At 45.1% G+C, this 17,284-nt stretch overlaps 1 protein-coding gene across 2 annotated transcripts; it reads right to left on the bottom strand.

Annotated features, from left to right (window-relative positions):
* Positions 1–4,708: 4,708 nt before the first annotated feature.
* On the bottom strand, positions 4,709–17,138 carry KAT7 (lysine acetyltransferase 7). Of its 2 annotated transcripts, XM_027445462.3 has the most exons (15): positions 16,915–17,136; positions 15,432–15,579; positions 14,069–14,245; positions 13,639–13,878; positions 13,000–13,082; positions 12,761–12,850; positions 11,958–12,056; positions 11,678–11,788; positions 10,822–11,013; positions 10,415–10,504; positions 9,552–9,692; positions 8,596–8,689; positions 8,265–8,411; positions 7,266–7,372; positions 4,709–6,589 (listed from the first exon to the last, which is right to left on the bottom strand). In XM_027445462.3, exons 1-15 carry the CDS (start codon positions 16,927–16,929, stop codon positions 6,488–6,490), a joined length of 1,836 nt encoding a protein of 611 aa, XP_027301263.1. In that variant the 5' UTR covers positions 16,930–17,136; the 3' UTR covers positions 4,709–6,487. The 2 variants fall into 2 exon arrangements, with proteins under 2 accessions (XP_027301263.1, XP_071885152.1); XM_072029051.1 differs by lacking the exon at positions 13,639–13,878 and having other exon boundaries at positions 16,915–17,138.
* Positions 17,139–17,284: the final 146 nt, after the last annotated feature.

The following is a 17,284-nucleotide window of genomic DNA, read 5'->3' as shown; positions in this document are numbered from 1 at the left end:
TTGGTTCTATTTTATTCTAATTGAATGGTTCATGGAGTGACTGAACAGCACGTCCACTGTCACTCCACGTCCCGATCCTTTGGTAAAGCGGTTACTGAGCACTCAAGGACATGCAGGTGAAAAAATCAGTAGGACAAGAATACAGCCGAATCCCAAACAGAACTGGAGCCAGGAATGGCGCATCAAATGGCTGGCTCGAGTGCAGTGCTAACAAAATGCGTGGTTTTTATGAAAGAAGGTACAAATTAAGCAGTATTTTACCACTGCTTGGCACGAGTTCATTGTGACTGGGGAGAACGGAGTCAAGCCTTGGCCCTTTCCAGTTTAACAGCTCTCTTCTAATCCAGAATGTTTCTCTGTACAAAATTTGCAAGAGCCTTTGAGATCCATTCGCTTCCGGAGGATGTTTTCTTTCCTTTTGTTTTCTCCCTTTTTGCTATACCTCTGCTGTCATCCCAGACTTGGGGCCGGGTGTTTCACTGCGGTGTGTGGGCAGGAGCCCAGGGGAGGGGGAAAAAGCAGACCTAATTACAGAGGATGCTCTCCAAAATAGAGTCGCTTTTCCCCTCGTCTGTGAGCTGGTGTGAGAGGTAGGTGTTCTAGTTCTTTCCATAGTTTTTGGAACAACAGAAGGGCAGAGTTACTGGCAGATGGACTGTTGGACACGGGTTTAAACTCAGCTCAGAGTTACGCAGCCATCACAATAGAAACAACTGAAGTAATTTTACATATTTAGCTTCCTTTCCTTCCTGCTGTCTCTTTTCCTTTAGCGTTCTTTATAAGAATATCAACCACCTATTCATTCCCTGCAGATCCTCAGCGCGGCCACGACATGACCACATCCTGCCCCAAACAATTACATCAAAAAGGAGAAGCCAGCGGAGCTGCCAGTGCTGGGCTGGGGAGAAGGACCGGCAGCAACGTACCGATTCCTGGAGATCTTCTCGGTGAAGAAAAACAAAGCCCTGTAAAATTCACTGCTTTGCTTCATCCCGTTGAAAAACCTTATTGCACCAACATCACAGGAGGCTGGGGGAATAAAAATGGAAGAAGAGGGGCTTTGTGGTCTACCAGCTGCAATGGACTAGAGACTGGAGTGAAAGATGGAGGTTTTGGGATCACGTTAGCGATCTGGTTTGGAATGGTCCCCATAAATACTGCACTAACACAGCTGAGTGAAGTCCAGGGTCAGGACAAAGCAGCTGGCGGTGAGGGAACAGTGACAGCCATCCCTACCACTGCTCCTTTTGTCTGCTTTCCACATGGCCAAATGAGAGTTCGTGCAACAGCAAGCCCCCAAGGACTAAGGGGAAGCATGAATGGAACACAGCCTGGCTGCACTGCTCATTAACAAAAACTGGAGCTCTGAAGCACAGAGTGAAATGAGTGAATTTAAGTTTCTCATGTAAGGCAGTAGTTTAAAGCCGTTCTGAATTCTCATTCTGGGTGTTTTAACTGCAAAAACTTGCCTTGCCCTGGGCAGTTCAACTTGGACAGCTTCCAGGCTGGAACAGCTTTACTTTCCTCATCCTTTGAAGAATTTTAGAAGAAAACTTAATTTATCTATGTCCACGGTGAAAAGCATATTTCCTAGTGGCAGTTTCTGAGAAAATCCTGCCTTCACTCACACCAGGCTGGAGTAGCAGTTAAAAATGAACGTGGCTGCTCCTGAGAAAGCCCAGCACAGGGCTTGTTCTTTGTTAGGGTCACCACCTCCAAAGCCTTTATATGCATTGTCCTTCCAGAGCCTGTATTCAAGGATGAGGGCGGAGGGACACTTGAGCTTTGTGTGTCTTAACTATTCTGTTTCCCAAGGCTGATAGAAATTTTGGAATAATGTTCAGTTTTAAAGCAGCCCTGAGACTGCTCTGATACACTCAGAGGCAGAGAGCCCCAGATGGCTTCAGCAAGGGCAGCCCATAATTGATCACCTGAAAAAGATCCATAATTTATAAGGATATACTTCTTTAAAAAGGCATATAGAAACATTAATGATGATATATGCTGTTGAGGCAACGATTAGCCTTTTTAAGTCTTAAATCAGCCTAAAGCAGAGAGGAATGGGAAACAGAAACGAGCAGAGGATCGCTGCTGTGGAAGTTCTGTGCAAGCCTGTGAAAGCACCTTATTCTGATCTTTGTCAGACACATGCTTTGGTTGGTCTGATCTCAATTTGAGCCAGACTAGCAGTTCCTACAATAATAGTTGGCACGAGAGCCAAGAATTCCTCTTGCTATAAAATCTGCAACTCCATGGAGAAACTTGGGAGTAGTTGGGGGAGAATCTTAAATACAGAAATTGTGCATTAACTAGATCAATAAACCTCTTCACCTCCATTTCCTAAAGCTGAAATAATCACAAGTTCAGCTGAAGAGCAGCTGATACGTCCATGCTGTTTGTCCAAGCCCAGCCTGACATGCAGGAATTGTGTGTAGTGAAGCTTTTTAAGCCTGGAACAGCAGTGCACGATCTAAAGCAGAGCAGCGTGGGTGAAATCGACTGGGAAGCATATGCTGGGGTGATACCTGCCTGCAGCTTGTGCTATCACACCTGTACTTCTAACACGGAGACTAAAATAGAAAGTGGAGTTGTCAACTGTACCAGGAAAGCCAGGAACAGCAAAATAAACAGGGAAAAAGCTGCAGACTGCAGGGCCCGTCAGTACAGGATTGCTGGCGTTCATGCAAAGGGGCAGAAGTCATGGAAAGTTCTCTGGGAAACAAACTCAACAGGAAACAATCCCGTTATATAAGTCCACAGACTGGCTACTACCGCACCCATACAGCTTTCAGAGGGCCATTTCTCATTTACTGACAGCAGAGAATCGTACACCATAAAGATTTTTTTTCAACTTTGGCTCTGCTGACCTACAATTTTTTGCAGAATACATATTCCCCTTGGATACCAAGTAGTGCGTTAGATTACATCCAAAAAAAGACACCAGAATGCTGGCCTATGGAAAAAATGATGAGTTTGATACGAAGCATCAGGACTCAGCATTGGAAGATGTCCCTCTAATTCTTCGGAAGGGAACCTCTCTGATTTGGGGCACACAACTTAAGGGGTTTTTTTTAAAAAAAAGCCCATAAAGTCACACCTGCTTCAACTGTTCACCTTTCCTGGCTTGCAAAATCATACTTGATTTACATGACTTTCAATTCGCAGGCAGTTCTTGTTCCTGGGATACAGAAATGAAATAGTCTGGCTCTCGACTTCTATTTCAGTCTTGCACCGAATTTGCGTTTCTGCTCGAGTTTCTTTGGGTCCATCATATTAAAGCACTCTGTGAGGTTATTCGTGTGCTAAAATTACATACATCAGCTATTTCTGGGTTAGGTCAAGGCTGAATGCAAGCGTTACTTTTTAAAAATGAAAAAAAAAATGGAACAAGAATGCATCTTCTGGAACATCTGAGAGCTCTGGCTGCTTTTTGGTAGCATCAACGTTTTTAGGTGGGCTTCACGCTGCCAGTACAGTACGTAACATCTGCAAGTTTGCAACGGCTATGAATAAACCGTGGGTGAAACTGTGAGCAGTTGCATGTCTCAGCCTCTGGTTACCCGGAGATGTTTATGGCTATCTGTATGACTCACTGCTCAACGAGTGTTTGCATTACCAAAGGATGCAGAGGTCTCAGTCAAGCATGAGGCCCCATCGTGTTAAGAATTGTACTCGTACAGGGAGAGAGTCACTGCCCCAGTGAACTTGCAGCATAAACAGACAGAATAAGGGAAACAAGCGTGGAGGGGCTGGCTGTCACACAGTAGAGCAGCGTGGCCAATAAAACACTTACCCTCTTGTCTATCTGTGCAGAGATCTACAAACTAAATCACGCTGTCTCCCTCTGTACTTGAACAAATAAAAAGGGCAACTGGCATTGTGCAAAGCACGATGCTCCCAAACGACATTTCTTTAATGATCTTAAATGAAGGAAATGGTCTTTAAATTAAGACAGAAATAGGAAGAGCCTTGCGGTGAGCTAACAAACACCACTGCTCAGGGAAATGTGTGGGGGTTTGATTATCTAGTCGTCAGCCATCTCCAACAGAACATCTCGATTTGTTTGTTTATAAGCTAAGAATGCAGAGTCCCGAGCTATGATCACCAACACATCAGACTCACTTTTAACAGCACCCGAGCCTCTCTGCAGCTTACCCAGAGTCCAAAGAACTTTTTCTCCTCTTCGTTCCATTGAGTTACGCAGAAAAGCAGACTGTCTGGTGTCAGGAATTGCATCAAAGACTCAAAATGGTTGAGCAATGCACTGAACTTCAGCTGCTGTTTATTGAACTTGAAGGACTTTGCAGCCCCATGTCCTCGCATAGCACAAGAAGCAAGGGGAAATGGTCATGGAAGTGGAGAAGAAAAGGCTGAAAATCTAAGGCTATCACTTTCAGGACAAATCCTTCCTTCTTACAAGAACTTCAGGTTGCCATGTGCTATCCCGGTTTTGGATGACATACTTAAGCTGCCAGCATCTGGCAACAACCTCATGGTAGCCTCCAGGGCACAATCAGCTCTCCAGTGAACATACAATAGAGGCGACCTCAAAACCATCCAACTCAGAGGCTGCTACAGTCACAATCCTTAACACACCAGCACAAAGACAGGTTCAAAATTAGTCCCTTGCAACAGAAAGCACCAGCTTCACTTAAATGAAGCTGCAGGAGAGCATATCTGATAAAATAAAAATGAAAAGGCACAAACATGAGCAGAGAACATGCTTTATTGAGAAGTAGATACAAGAATAGCACATTCTACCACATCATGGGAATAGGGTTTAGCTTCTGCACGAGAATGGCCTTCTTCCCTACTCCACAAGAGATCTACTTTGTTGGATAGTTTTATGAGTATCTGGAGTTAGTTACAATACAAGAGCAAAGGGCATGAAACAGCAAAATTCAGTAATGCCCACAAAGTATACATCATGTACTGATGATCTCTTTTTTTTTCTCCTTTTCCTTTTTCTTCTTTTTTTCTTCTTTTTTTTTTTCTTTTTTTTCTTTTTTTTTAAAGGGAGGCAGAGAAAGGCAGACAACCATCAGAAGGGCGATAGAGAACTTTTCCACGTAAGGATGGGTCAGTGGTTAACAGGAAACGGCTCCTACCTACCGGTACACTGCAAGTGCTTCACTTCAGTCACCATTCAGTGAGAAAGCACTGGAAGTTCAAAGGAAATTGGCACTACGTGATGCTGCCATCTTCTACTCCACGTCTGTGTCCCCCCACTTTTAATCCCATTGGAGCCATATAGCAAACTTGTGGCACAAGGACAGTGGTTATACTTGAAAGCCATTGTACAATAGTTTCTTCCAGTGGTGCTGATGGGACAGAGGAAGTAAAAGCTTTTTTGTTTTACACAGACAAACAAGGATGCACTGTCAGAGAAGCAAACCATCCACGTAGCTTACTGGAGCTGCCGCTGATGCACAGAACGTACACTGTAGGCAATCCAACAACTGACAATATTTGTGTTTCAGAGTTTCTGTGGCTGTTTGGACAAGGCTATCAAATATCTATCTATAGTTAAGATTTTATTTCTTTAGTCTAGAGGAAAAAATCCTCTCCAGTAGGAAGAGAAGTATGACTCAAGGAAGACCATTCTGGGAAAAAAAATATCTCCAGTGAAATATACTGAAAGGGGCTATTTCTGTGTAAAGGAACCCACCAACTCTAAGAGAGAAACCAGGAAAGCAGCAACGTGTAATGAAAGGTCTCTCCAACAGATGTGGTACTGTGGTAGCTCCAGGAGCCCGTACCAAGAGCAACTCCATGAAGCAGGTGACTGTGATGTTCTCAGACACTTAGCCTTGACTCCTGTGGGGTTAACATTAACAATCACACCACTCAGTTACAAGATATGTAAGCTTCTGACTGCACAATATTATCTATGTGAAGACCTGCTATATCATATGGAAAACACTGCTGAAAGAGGTGACGTATTACCTTACTAAAACTATCTGATATACGGAATGGAACAGTCCCTCAGGCAGGACTAGTTAAAATGCTGAAGTCAGTGTAATTGCAGCTTGTTAGAAAACCAGACTTCCCCCAAACAAGCACTATTAGACCTTGTTCAAAAGCCACAGAAGTTATCTCCGTTACGTACAAAGCAAGGAACCTGAAGGAGAAAACAACCAGATTACAGGACACAACACAACCTCATTGGAATAAGAACGCGAGGGTAAGACCAGTGACTGGACAGGTACAGTACCAGATATCAGAACTCCTTGGGCCAGTGCTGCTAGGAGCTTTGTTTGGGTCCTATACAGATCCAATCCTTGCAACCTCATTGAGGCCGAAACATAAAGTTCCTCAGAACTAGCGCCTGTGGTGTGCACAAAAGATCTGGGCCAGAACAGTACCAAGGGGAACTGATCTTTCGGGAGGGTACTGTACCAGCCAATCACAACAGCAACAGATACAACAGAGATCCCTAGGGTATTTCCTACTGCTGGGGTTCACTGGCTTCAGGAGTGACAGGCAGTTAAGTTCCCTTAGGAGGGGTCCATTTCAAACAGCTGGGATCCATTATCTTATTGCTGTTGGATCTTTTTGCCTCTTTGGCTATCCATTCATCAATCAGATCCTGGGGAAGAGAGCAAGAAAAGGGGGGTTAAAAACAAACAGTCCATGCTGGAGAATTATCCACGGTACAGCACCAAACATCAAAGTCCAGAAATCTGAAGATCTGGGGAAGCAGCCCACTCACTAACTGCTGAGCATGACAAAAATAACAGCTCTTTCTAGAAGCACTTCCAACCACACTGATAAAGCTACTGGTAGCTACAAAGTAAAGTCTCAGGGAAGGGGAAGGGAATAAGAGAAACTGTTGTATATTCTGGGATGTATAAACCACTTGTCTCATTTCTAATGAGGATGCAAACATGACACATTCAGGATTCCATGAATTCAGCTCAGTACTGTCTCATACGTTTGCCCAGTAAAGGGTTGGCATGATGAGGAGCACGATGGGAATGTTGATCCATTGCTCCCCTAAAAGCTGCTTACAATGAGTAATGTTATTCCATACAGGAAAAAAAAAAGTACAGTTGGTGCAGCGTGTTTCTACACTACTAAAGAATAATGCTCCATGCCCATGCTTTATTTTATTAGTTACTGCACTTCAGAATTACAGTGCTCCCCCACTAGAATAAAAAGGCTGGGAAACCCAGCACAAAACAAATAATGCTGATTCCACTTCATGTGAATGCAACAGCTAAATGTAAAGAAAGGAGCGCAGAAAGAGCCATCAGAAATCTTACCTGTCTTTTTAGGACCAGGTGTTTTCCCTTCCAGTACTTCAGCATCTGAAGTGCCTGCAGTGTACTAACAATGTCGACGGGGTTTACAGCGGTCTCCTGGCTGATTTCTGCAAACCAGTAGCAGAGGATGTTAGAACAGAAACACATTCCACTGCAATGCCCTATAATAGATTTCAACCACGAGTCTTAGGCAATGCCTTTTGAGGTGATACACACAAAATGCCTTGCTAAGGAGCGTTAAAATGCAGTGTTATTGCTGCTGCCTGACTTGCACCCTTTGACCATCCTGGTAATCTGCTTGACCACTTGTCTGTGGTCATTTTGCTCTAGAGGACTGATGGATTACAACTAGCTTGAGGAAACACAAGTTATGGATACAAGCCACGCAGAGCTGTAGAGAAACAGCCCAGCTTACCCCAAAACTGAGCAATAATCAGTCAGTGGGGAATAATCAGTTGAAACAGAATGTTGTAATGAATTAGTGATACTGCTTTTAGGATCCAAGTTAGTATGCTGCAACCCTCTCTAAGAAGGCATAGCAGCTTTTTCAGAACAACCTTGATATTGCTATGAAATACAGCATATTCCTAGGGACCGTTTTGAATATAAAAATGATATTAAAAGAAGTTTAAATAATCTTAGCTTTTATCTAAAATGTTTGAAAGCCACTGTGTTTGTGGCCAACTGAGTAGCTGGTTTTCTTTTTAAAATTAATATTCTAATCTGGAGCTGTATGAATTTCTTTATTGAACCTTTTCCAAAAATGTTTTTTAAAAGAAGAAGCCAGTACACTGTTTCAAAACTCTGCAAGTTGGCTTATTGTTAATGGTGGCAGGACTGGAAAGGAGCCATCCCCAAATACAGGAACATTCCACTCACTGTGCTGCTACACAAACACCTTTATCAATGCGTGACCTACCCCACATTTGAGGAAAATAAGGATGCACTGGTATGCTACTGAACCAACCCACAACAAGTTTGTTCAGGTTGAAAATATACCTTTTATAGAGATCTCTTTTCCTTGGAAATTATGCAGGTAACGAAGCAAAACTTCCTTCCAGTAACTACGGTAGCTGATGAGACCCAGATCAGACAGAGGGCGTTCTGGAGAGCCAACTTTTTCTTCTACTTTAGAAAGCAAATAGCCTGTAAAGGAAAAAAAAAAGTTATTTGTCCTTCCTAAACTACTTTATCCTGACTGTTACCCTCCTCAGCACAAGCAGAGATGGGGTATAATGACAACTGCTCAAAAGTCACCAGACACGTCAGATTTTTGGTGAAGCTGTCATACTGGACAAAATGTTTCCAGAATTTTTCTCTTTATACTTACTGAAGTCAATGAGCATTTTGCCGTAACCTTGCCTCATGTACTGAGGCATTGTCAGGATACAAGAAACATTGTAGTTGAGAAAAGAATTCTTCTCCTAGAACCAAGAACACAGAGAATAGGTTAACAGATCTAGATTTGCACCTACAATTGGTTATATCAGAATCCCAACAGACAGAACAAGCCTGTGCAACTGATACAATACAGGAGAAAGGATCAATGGGAGGAAAACCTCCCTAAAACCAAGTAACGTGATTATCCTTCAGCTACCAGCCTAGCTTAGCATCTTACTTTATTAGCCATTGGGTGTTTGGTGGAGAATTTTAAAGCTTGGGATGGCAGCCACGGAGCTGTACCTGAGAAGGAGCCAGTAACACTCTCAGTTATTGACACTCGGGATTAAACAAAGAGATTGCCTATTTTTTTAGGCTGGCAATGTGACTGAGCAAACAGGGCACAGAATAGAGTCCAGAAAATTGCCTTGGACACTCTAAGCTTAGCCAGTGACTTTCTTGGGGGATCTGTTTAAGTTACTTGAACTTCTCAGCTTCTCCATCTAAGAGTTTTTATTCCTCCAAGTACTTTGTAAGAAAAAAACACGGTGACTAATACTTTTTTTAGATGTATTTTTCCTCTGTATCTTTTTAGATTTTGTTTAAACATTACTTTTGCCTACATTTAAGACACCACTATGCTTACAGGTGACAATAGTTTATCTGAGCTGATTTGTTTTTTGCTAGTAATGCCAAAAGATGCTACAGCAAAGCACCTTCAGTCCCTGCAGTGAACAGTAGGAACAACTCACACTGAGAAGGTTTGAAACTATCTCCTCCTGGAAGCAACAAATCCTGAGACTGCAAAGACTTGGAGAAGAGATGCAGTACCAATAACCCGTGTCCTAAACCTCATCCTAGTGATCTAGGATAATAAGTACACATAAAGATTTTTTCCAAACTAACCTTGGAGAAATATCCTATCAGGTGACAGCCAGTGTTGTCAGCTTCTGTCATGACATAGAACAGGAAGGGTTCAACATCATAATACAGTGTTTTATGGTCCAAGAAAAGTTTTGCCAGCAGACACAGGTTTTGACAGTAGATCTAGAAGCAAAAGGAGAGTAGGATACACCTGTTTATTATGGCAGCACGTGCCAAGCATGGCAAAAAACAGACATACAAGGGAAATGAGAAGAAAGTTCTGAATCATCTGAGAAATAACAGTCTAATAGGGCAGCTGGGCTGGGAAACAATTCCATTTATGATGAAACTTGGTAAGCCTAGCTTCTGGAGGGTGGGAATTTGTTTGTGATATTAATCTCTGAATGTTCAAAACATCACATCCTCAGTGAAGGGGAGCAAAGGTTGCATCTCTGCTTGCTTGTACTGTGTTGTATTTATTCCAGCCTTCAGGGTCATCTGCAGTTAATACAAAAGACTCCTCCCAACTTCCAGCAATGCAAAAGTTAGCTTTTTTTTTTTTTTTTTTCTCCCCTCTGAAGCCTTCAAGACTGGACACAGCTAGAAACAGCGCACAAGTGCAGGGCTTCTACCTAGAATCTGTAACCACTGGTTCAGCGCAGGTTCTGCCTTTCAACTGAGGGTTAAGGAGGCCACCCCCAGTAAACAGCTCTGAGGAATAACCACAAAGAGCATGCAGACAAAATGACTGCCCGAATTGCAAAACTGGACAGATCCAACTGTAGCAGCCTTTCTTCCATTAGAGAGAAAGGGCCATTTGCATCCCGTTTCTCTACAGGAAAAGCTTGGCACATTTGAAAGATGGACTCCGCAATCAAGAATGGCTTCTTATTGCAATTAGTTACCTTGTTCTTTTTCCCATCAACTTCAAAAACTGAAATGGAGCCTTTGCGGTAGATTTCATCACCCGGTGGATGTTTCCAAACACATTTTGCCTATGACAAGCAAACAAAATCAGGGTGACACTACTATTTTAAGGACAGAACAGGTTACAACAGCTACTGGATGTATCAGGAAACATACAGACTTTTTAGCTATGATTAAAATAATAATTCCAGGTCCCTTTTCTGTTCTGTAATCCACTAAATGGGACAGAAAGCAAGCCTGCATCTAGAAAAGTGGCCTTTCCTTCAAAATGACACAGAATCTTCTCACCCCCTGAAGTGAAGAACTGAACTAACAAGAGTAATGATGTTTAAAAATGCTCACAGCTGATTTAAAGCTCAGGAATCACATCTACCCCAAACCTTACCATGTGTCTGCGCAGTATTGTCTGGCTCTTCATGTATTTGAGACAGAATTCACACATGTAGAGACGGCCCAGGCGGGCGTACTCCTCTGGGTAGGGAGAATGATACCACGTGTCCAGTTCGTAACGGCCAAAAGCAATTGTTTTAATCATATTGCTGCCTTCTGTGATCTGGCCCTGGAGCCGCAACTTTTCCTACGAATGAAATAAATGGATGGCTATTAAAAAAAAAAAAAGATTTAAAAGGATGTTGAGAGGAAGGGGCCCTGTTTATTTCCCTCAGGGAGATCCTTCACTTCAAGTCTTCTAAATTTAAGCAAACTCTGTCTGAGCCCCGCAGGGAGAGGGATACAGCCTAATGCCCTGCCTTAAGATATCCCAAATGCAGTTGTTACCAGTAAGCATTAAAATATGTCTTAGTTCATTTCTGGAGATGGAAGGTAGCTTTGAAAAGTACCTACAGAAACAATGTAAGTTGAACTCCATTTCAACACCATTGGCTCATATCAATAGGGCTTTTGTCTTTTGTTTTTAATCACTTTTTAGCTATTGTTTCAGCAGGTGAAGCTATCTGCTCTCTCACTGAAAAGAAACACCTCTTAAATAAGACTGTTACTAATTATTGCTCTTACAAGGCACTGTAGCATTTGTCTGAAGATTTTCAGCTCCAGCTGTTCTTTCAGCAAACCCTCGGAATGACTTCACTTCAGCGTTAGCCCTAGCCTAACTTTGCTGACTTGGCTGGGCTGCAGAAGTTCTTATAAGAAAAGCACCTACCTGCACAAGTACCACAAACCCCAGAAAGCATTTCTGAACAAATACATTTGCTATGAGACATATTATGATTTAGGACTCTCACCAGGTCCTCAGATGCCCGTGCTTGTGCTCTTCGGAAAAGCTCAAGGTCATATTCACTAGTCAGGTTTTCAAGTAGAGGTTCCCTAGTATTGCCATACGTTTGTCTGTGCTCCTGGAACAAGAAAACAATGAGAGTTTTTGCCACTGTATTGCAACTCAGCTGTTGAATCTTGCAGCTTTTCCAGCTGAGGATGTTGCAGGATGACTGCAAAAACCAAACTCCCACTTAGTGGTCTCATTCCAGGCAGGAAGGAATCAAAGAATAAAACTGCTGCTTTTACCATGTATTTTTCTTTTTGCTCCTTGCTTAATCCTGAGTTCCTCTTCTTCCTGAGCTCAGCTACTTTCTCTTTGTACCGAAGCTGTCTCTCGGTTGGTGCCTGAAATAAAACAAAACAAAAGAGGTTGAAAGCTTCTTTAGGCTTCATCCACTTCAAACATTTTCCTGCACCTTCTCACCCTAAAGAACCTCTGCCCTGGCTTCTATTTGACCACGTTTGTTGTCTCTGAACCAAACCTGCACACATGAGAAAGCACTTCAAGTACAACACAAGAATGTAAACCAGTAAATTTTATTTCCTTCTGTGGCCTGCATTTGCCAACGCACCTCAGTCCCACAAGACAGGGTGCATTCCTTATGTGCTGCTTAATCATGTGGAAAGCTCAAAGCTGACTCATGAAATCATTTTGACTCAAGCTCAAGTCTCGTGAACTGAGAAATGTAATTCCCTTTGGTTATATCCTCTTTGATTTAGTCAGAGGAAAATGGTAGTTTACAGTTCTGCAGAAATTCTCTTGTCATACACATCAAAGCACTCAGAAAAGATCATCCTGAGAACATTTCCAGCCTCCTTTGTAATATTACTGGCCGATGCCATTTCTCGGCTCTCACTAGCTGTTCCAGCCTCTCATTGAAGGGATAAAATAAATTTCCCCCGCTGAAACAAATTGGAGATGGCAAATGGGAGTGTCAGGACTCAGCACAATAGCTTATCCGACAAGTGAAGAAGGGAGATCAAGTTAAAGTCTTTGTCACTGGAAACCACAAGATGAGGTTTTTCCAGTTTGAACTAAGCAGCCTTACCTGGTGTCTGGTGGCATGCCTGTTGTTGTCATCCTGCCGATGGGCCAGCATCCTCTCCTCAATCTGTTTATCTCGGCTCTGTGCTCGCACCTGGAAATCAAAACTCATCTGTCAATACTGCAGCAAACGACTATCCAAGCTTCCATCTTTTCTATTGCTCTGGTTTCCATTTCTCCATTTCCAAGTCTTGACATTTTGTTCCATAAAAGCATAAGGAAGATAAAACATAAGACTGTTACCTTGCACTCATCTGCTGAGAGATTATGATACAGCGGGCATCCTGATATGGAGAAGTGTCGCTCGTGTTTTCCAGTTAGGTGGCCTGCAAAGAATCAGAAATAAAAGCTTTTACCACATGATCGTAAAGAGGTTTAAAAAGTATCACAGATGGCCAGATAATGCATACAAGCTTCTTGGGGAGATACTCAGTTTATTACCGGTGTGGTAGGAGGAAAACATTTCATGGTTCATTGCACAAGCTTTGAGAACAAAGAAAGAAAATCCTTTTCATACTAGCTGCATTTCATGCAAGCACCCAGATCTATTAAACGACTGCATTCATTTGTTTATGAAAACCTGCTTTTGTCAGAGACCAGAACCCTGCCTGCAAAACTCTGCATTTTCCTCCCACACCTGTGCTCACACTCCTGACTTGCTCTTTATCCCATCATCTCCCAAACATTCCCATCGAGACAACACCTCCAGGAAGAATATACCTGCTGATATGCTCCACATCCCTTCTCTATACCCACTTCTCAGTAATGTTGCTGATCCTAACTAAGTGCATATTGTAAAATTGTACAACTCAACTGAGGGGGACTTTGAATATCACCGCAGGAAAGCAAAAATCAACAAATTAATCCTGGAGCTGAAATTACCTAAAGAGTTACAACCAGGAGTGGGACATTTCATGTTGAAATTGTAGCTTTCATGGAAGCGGCGGCGCTTAGGGCGGTGAGACAGGTCACTTCCAGAATCCTTCATGGACATGTCCTTGGCAATGCTCTCATCATGGGATACATTTGGACTGGAGATATCAATATCAGACTCTGAGGAAGGGGCATTCCCGGTGGGGGTACGAGGTGGAGACTCATCGTGATCCGCTGCATTTTTAGTGTCTGAATAAGGATCAAGATGTTACAAATTGGTCTGAAAGAAAGCTTTCAAAAAAATACGTAAAGCAACTCTGGACAGCTGTCTCAAAGCCTCTATCCTCAGGATATGACACTGTGCCCACAGAGAACAGAGTCACGTACTCTTTCCAACAGCATTCTGCAAACTCTCGACACCTCACTGCACCCTACGTACCTCTGTCAGAGAAGTCAACCACTTGCTCAGTTTCTGATCCAGATGAACGAGTCTGCCGGAGCGGGTATTTCTTTGGAGTCACAGGAGTGGGCTGCTGCTGGCTGCGAGTTACCCTCCTCGTAGAATAGACAGGCTCTTCTGCTCCAAATGACGGTGGATTACGAACCGGGCTGGAATCTAATTTCATGGAAATACCATAATTACATCTACAATAACCACTGTAATTCAGTGAATTGCCTCACACGTGCTCTGAGGTCTGTAATACTAACATCTGACAGCTGGGTGTCAACACAGACTCGTATCCTACTACTGTGTGTTAGCAAAAAGATAGGTCTCTGTTGGCTCTGTTCTTCTGAGCGTACAACTCAGACACTTGTACAAACACTGAGGAATCTGGAATTAGATCCACTTTCTCTGGATGCAATTACTTAATTAGCTAGTAATTACAAAATGACTCCCATTTGCAAAGCTAATAACAGTTAGCTTAGATAAGAACTATCAGCATTTAAACAACCCTTGAGAACATCAAAGCTGCTTTTGGTGTGGAGCTATATTTGGGACCCCATTTCTGGTTTTGTAAACCTATACTGCTCAGCCTGTAAAACTGATTATTTGGAATGAAAATGTTGCTTTCATACCCTAGCAATATCACAAACATCCCATATGCTAAAACACCTTTCCTCTTGTTTTTAAAGCCTAACCACCAGATGACTGCGCACATCTATTTCTTACCTGCAAGAAAATCTGTCACAAACCAGATTATTTGACAAAGTGTATACACAAAGCAACGGAACAAACTTATCTAAGGTCATTTCCTCCCCTTATGCCTCCATATGGCAGCTTATTAATTAACCGACAGGGAATGGCTCCACTAAAACTAAAATTGAGGAGATGGACACATTCAATGCTTCCTCGTACACTCTGGATGCCACAGTAGAAGCGTAAAAAATAACAATCAATACATTAATTACTGTTTATTGCCAAGTAGCATCGGCAAGTCACGAGAATGCATCTATCTCCCTTGCTGTACAGACAACCCCCCCCACAAAACAAAACAAAACTAACACTTAACCTTAAACACAAATCCATCGAGCTTTTCTATGGTAACAATTTGACTAATTAGGTGGAAACTAATTACAGTTCTCAGCCAAATTAGGCAGAGCTGGCAGCAGAATGAAGGGGTTTATTCCCACCTCCTTTAAGCAGGCAGCTTGACTTTTTGAAGAGGGGAGGATTTGATTTCTCCCACCAGTGGGAGCGCTGCATCAGGTACAAAATCCAAGCGCTTAAGCTACAAAGGTCAGGAAGGCGGCACACACCAAGCCTCCTGCCACTTCTGTGTTTAAGGCAACGAATCATTCACCTTGAGAGCTTTGGCTGAGCCTGGCCGAGGAGCGGGTTACGCGGGCAGAGCGCCGTGAGGTGCCATCGCTTTCCGAGCTGTCTGTGTGCTCCGGGTCGGTGGAGAAATCCGAGTCTTCCGTCCCGTCTGAGCTGCTGCCTGCATTCCTCTACAACACCACAGAGACAGCCGTTAGCACAAAGGCACTGAATTTATTACACTGTATTTATGCTACGAGGACGCACAGAAATAAGACACGGCTTGATGCTGAATTGGTGAAGTCACCGACCCCGGGGGCGTTCAAGGTTGGATGTGGTGCTTGGGGACTTGCTTCAACGGGTGACATTGGTGGTGAGGGATGGCTGGATGAGGTGATGGTGGGGGATTTTTCCAACATTAATGATTTTGTGATTTTATGACGTATTTAAACTAATATATCAAGCGTTTTCCTCCAGAGGCAATATTTTGTGTAACACACACTGACAGGCAACGCCTGATGCAATAACAGGCTGCCGAAAACAGATGAACTGAGAAGCCCCAAAACAACACACAACTTTATTTAAAGCAAAAAGTAAATTTGGGAATTTGAAGGGCGGACAGGACGTGTTGTTGCCTCACGCTGCCGAGCCAACAGCGCTCCCACAGCAGCTGCTGCCCAAAGCAACCGAGGACGAAGCCCAACGGCAGCAGGTACTGGAATAAACAGCGCTGGGCTCCCCGGGGAAAGCAGGAGGGGTCGGGGAAGGCAGCGGGGGACGGGGAAGGCAGCGGGGGACGGGGAAGGCGGCGCCGGGCACACGGCGGCGCCCACCTCGCCTCAGGGCCGCGGGTGGGCCGCAGCCTCCCCTCAGCCCAGCCGCGGCGCGAGCGCGGCCCCCGCGCCGCTTTGTTTTGCGCCCAGCCGAGCCTCGCCGGCCCCGGCCAATCAGAACGCGCGCGGGAGGGAGCCGAAGGGAGAGCTGGCCAATGGGGATTCAGAGAGGGGAAAGGCGGGGCGGATGGAGATGATTGACGCGCGCCGGCAGCCAATCGGCTCGAGGCTCGCTGCCACAAACATCCAGCCGGGGGGGCGGAGTGGGATGGGGGAAGGGAGGAACAAGGCACGCGCGGGGAGGTGACCGTTGGGGGCGTAGATGGGCAGCCGTGAAGACCAATCAGCGGCCAGCCCGGCAAGACAGCCCAACCAATACGCGGCCAGCGCTCCAACCGCCTGCCCAATGGGAAAAGCCAGGAGGCGGACCGCGCTACAGGCGGGGGGGAGGGAATCGGTAACCGTTGGGGGCGATGAGTGACGGCTACAGCGACCAATCAGCGCCCGGCGGGCCCCTGCGGCAGCCATTCAGGGAGCGAGGGGGGCGGGCGCTGGGGGGTGAAGGCCGCTATTTTCCCCCCGGTTTTGTGCCCGTGAGAAGCAGCTGAAGGGGGGCAGGGAGCTGGGGGTTGCCGCAGCCCGGGCCGGTCGCTTGGCCGCCGGTCTCCTCCCCGGTCCCCCGGCCGCGCTCACCTTCCTGCGCGGCATCCTCGGCGGGGGCGGGGGCAGCGAGGTTGCTTGGTCCCCGGCGCCCCCAGGCCGTGAAGCGGCGTTCGCCGCCGTGTTAGCGCCGGCGGGCTCCGTGGTGACAGCCGCGTCTCCCGTCCTCCGGCACGGCTGCTCCGGCGGCGCCAGCCCGCTCCCGCCGCCAGCCCCTGTTCCCTGCTCGGTCCCTCACGCTTCCGCCGGGACACGGTCCACACCCCCCCGTCACGTGACCCCGAGCCAGCCTCACGCCAGCGGGCGCCGCCATCTTAGCTGCGGGCAGGCATCCCGGCGGCACCTCTGAGGGTGAAGCCACCGGCGGCCATTTTGGTTTCGGGCGCTGCAGCAGCGGCCATGT

Source organism: Anas platyrhynchos, chromosome 28 (assembly GCF_047663525.1).
Source record: "Anas platyrhynchos isolate ZD024472 breed Pekin duck chromosome 28, IASCAAS_PekinDuck_T2T, whole genome shotgun sequence".
Taxonomy (NCBI): domain Eukaryota; kingdom Metazoa; phylum Chordata; class Aves; order Anseriformes; family Anatidae; genus Anas; species Anas platyrhynchos.
The sequence above is the reverse complement of the archived record's forward strand: the minus strand, read 5'-3'. Positions and strand labels throughout refer to the sequence as shown.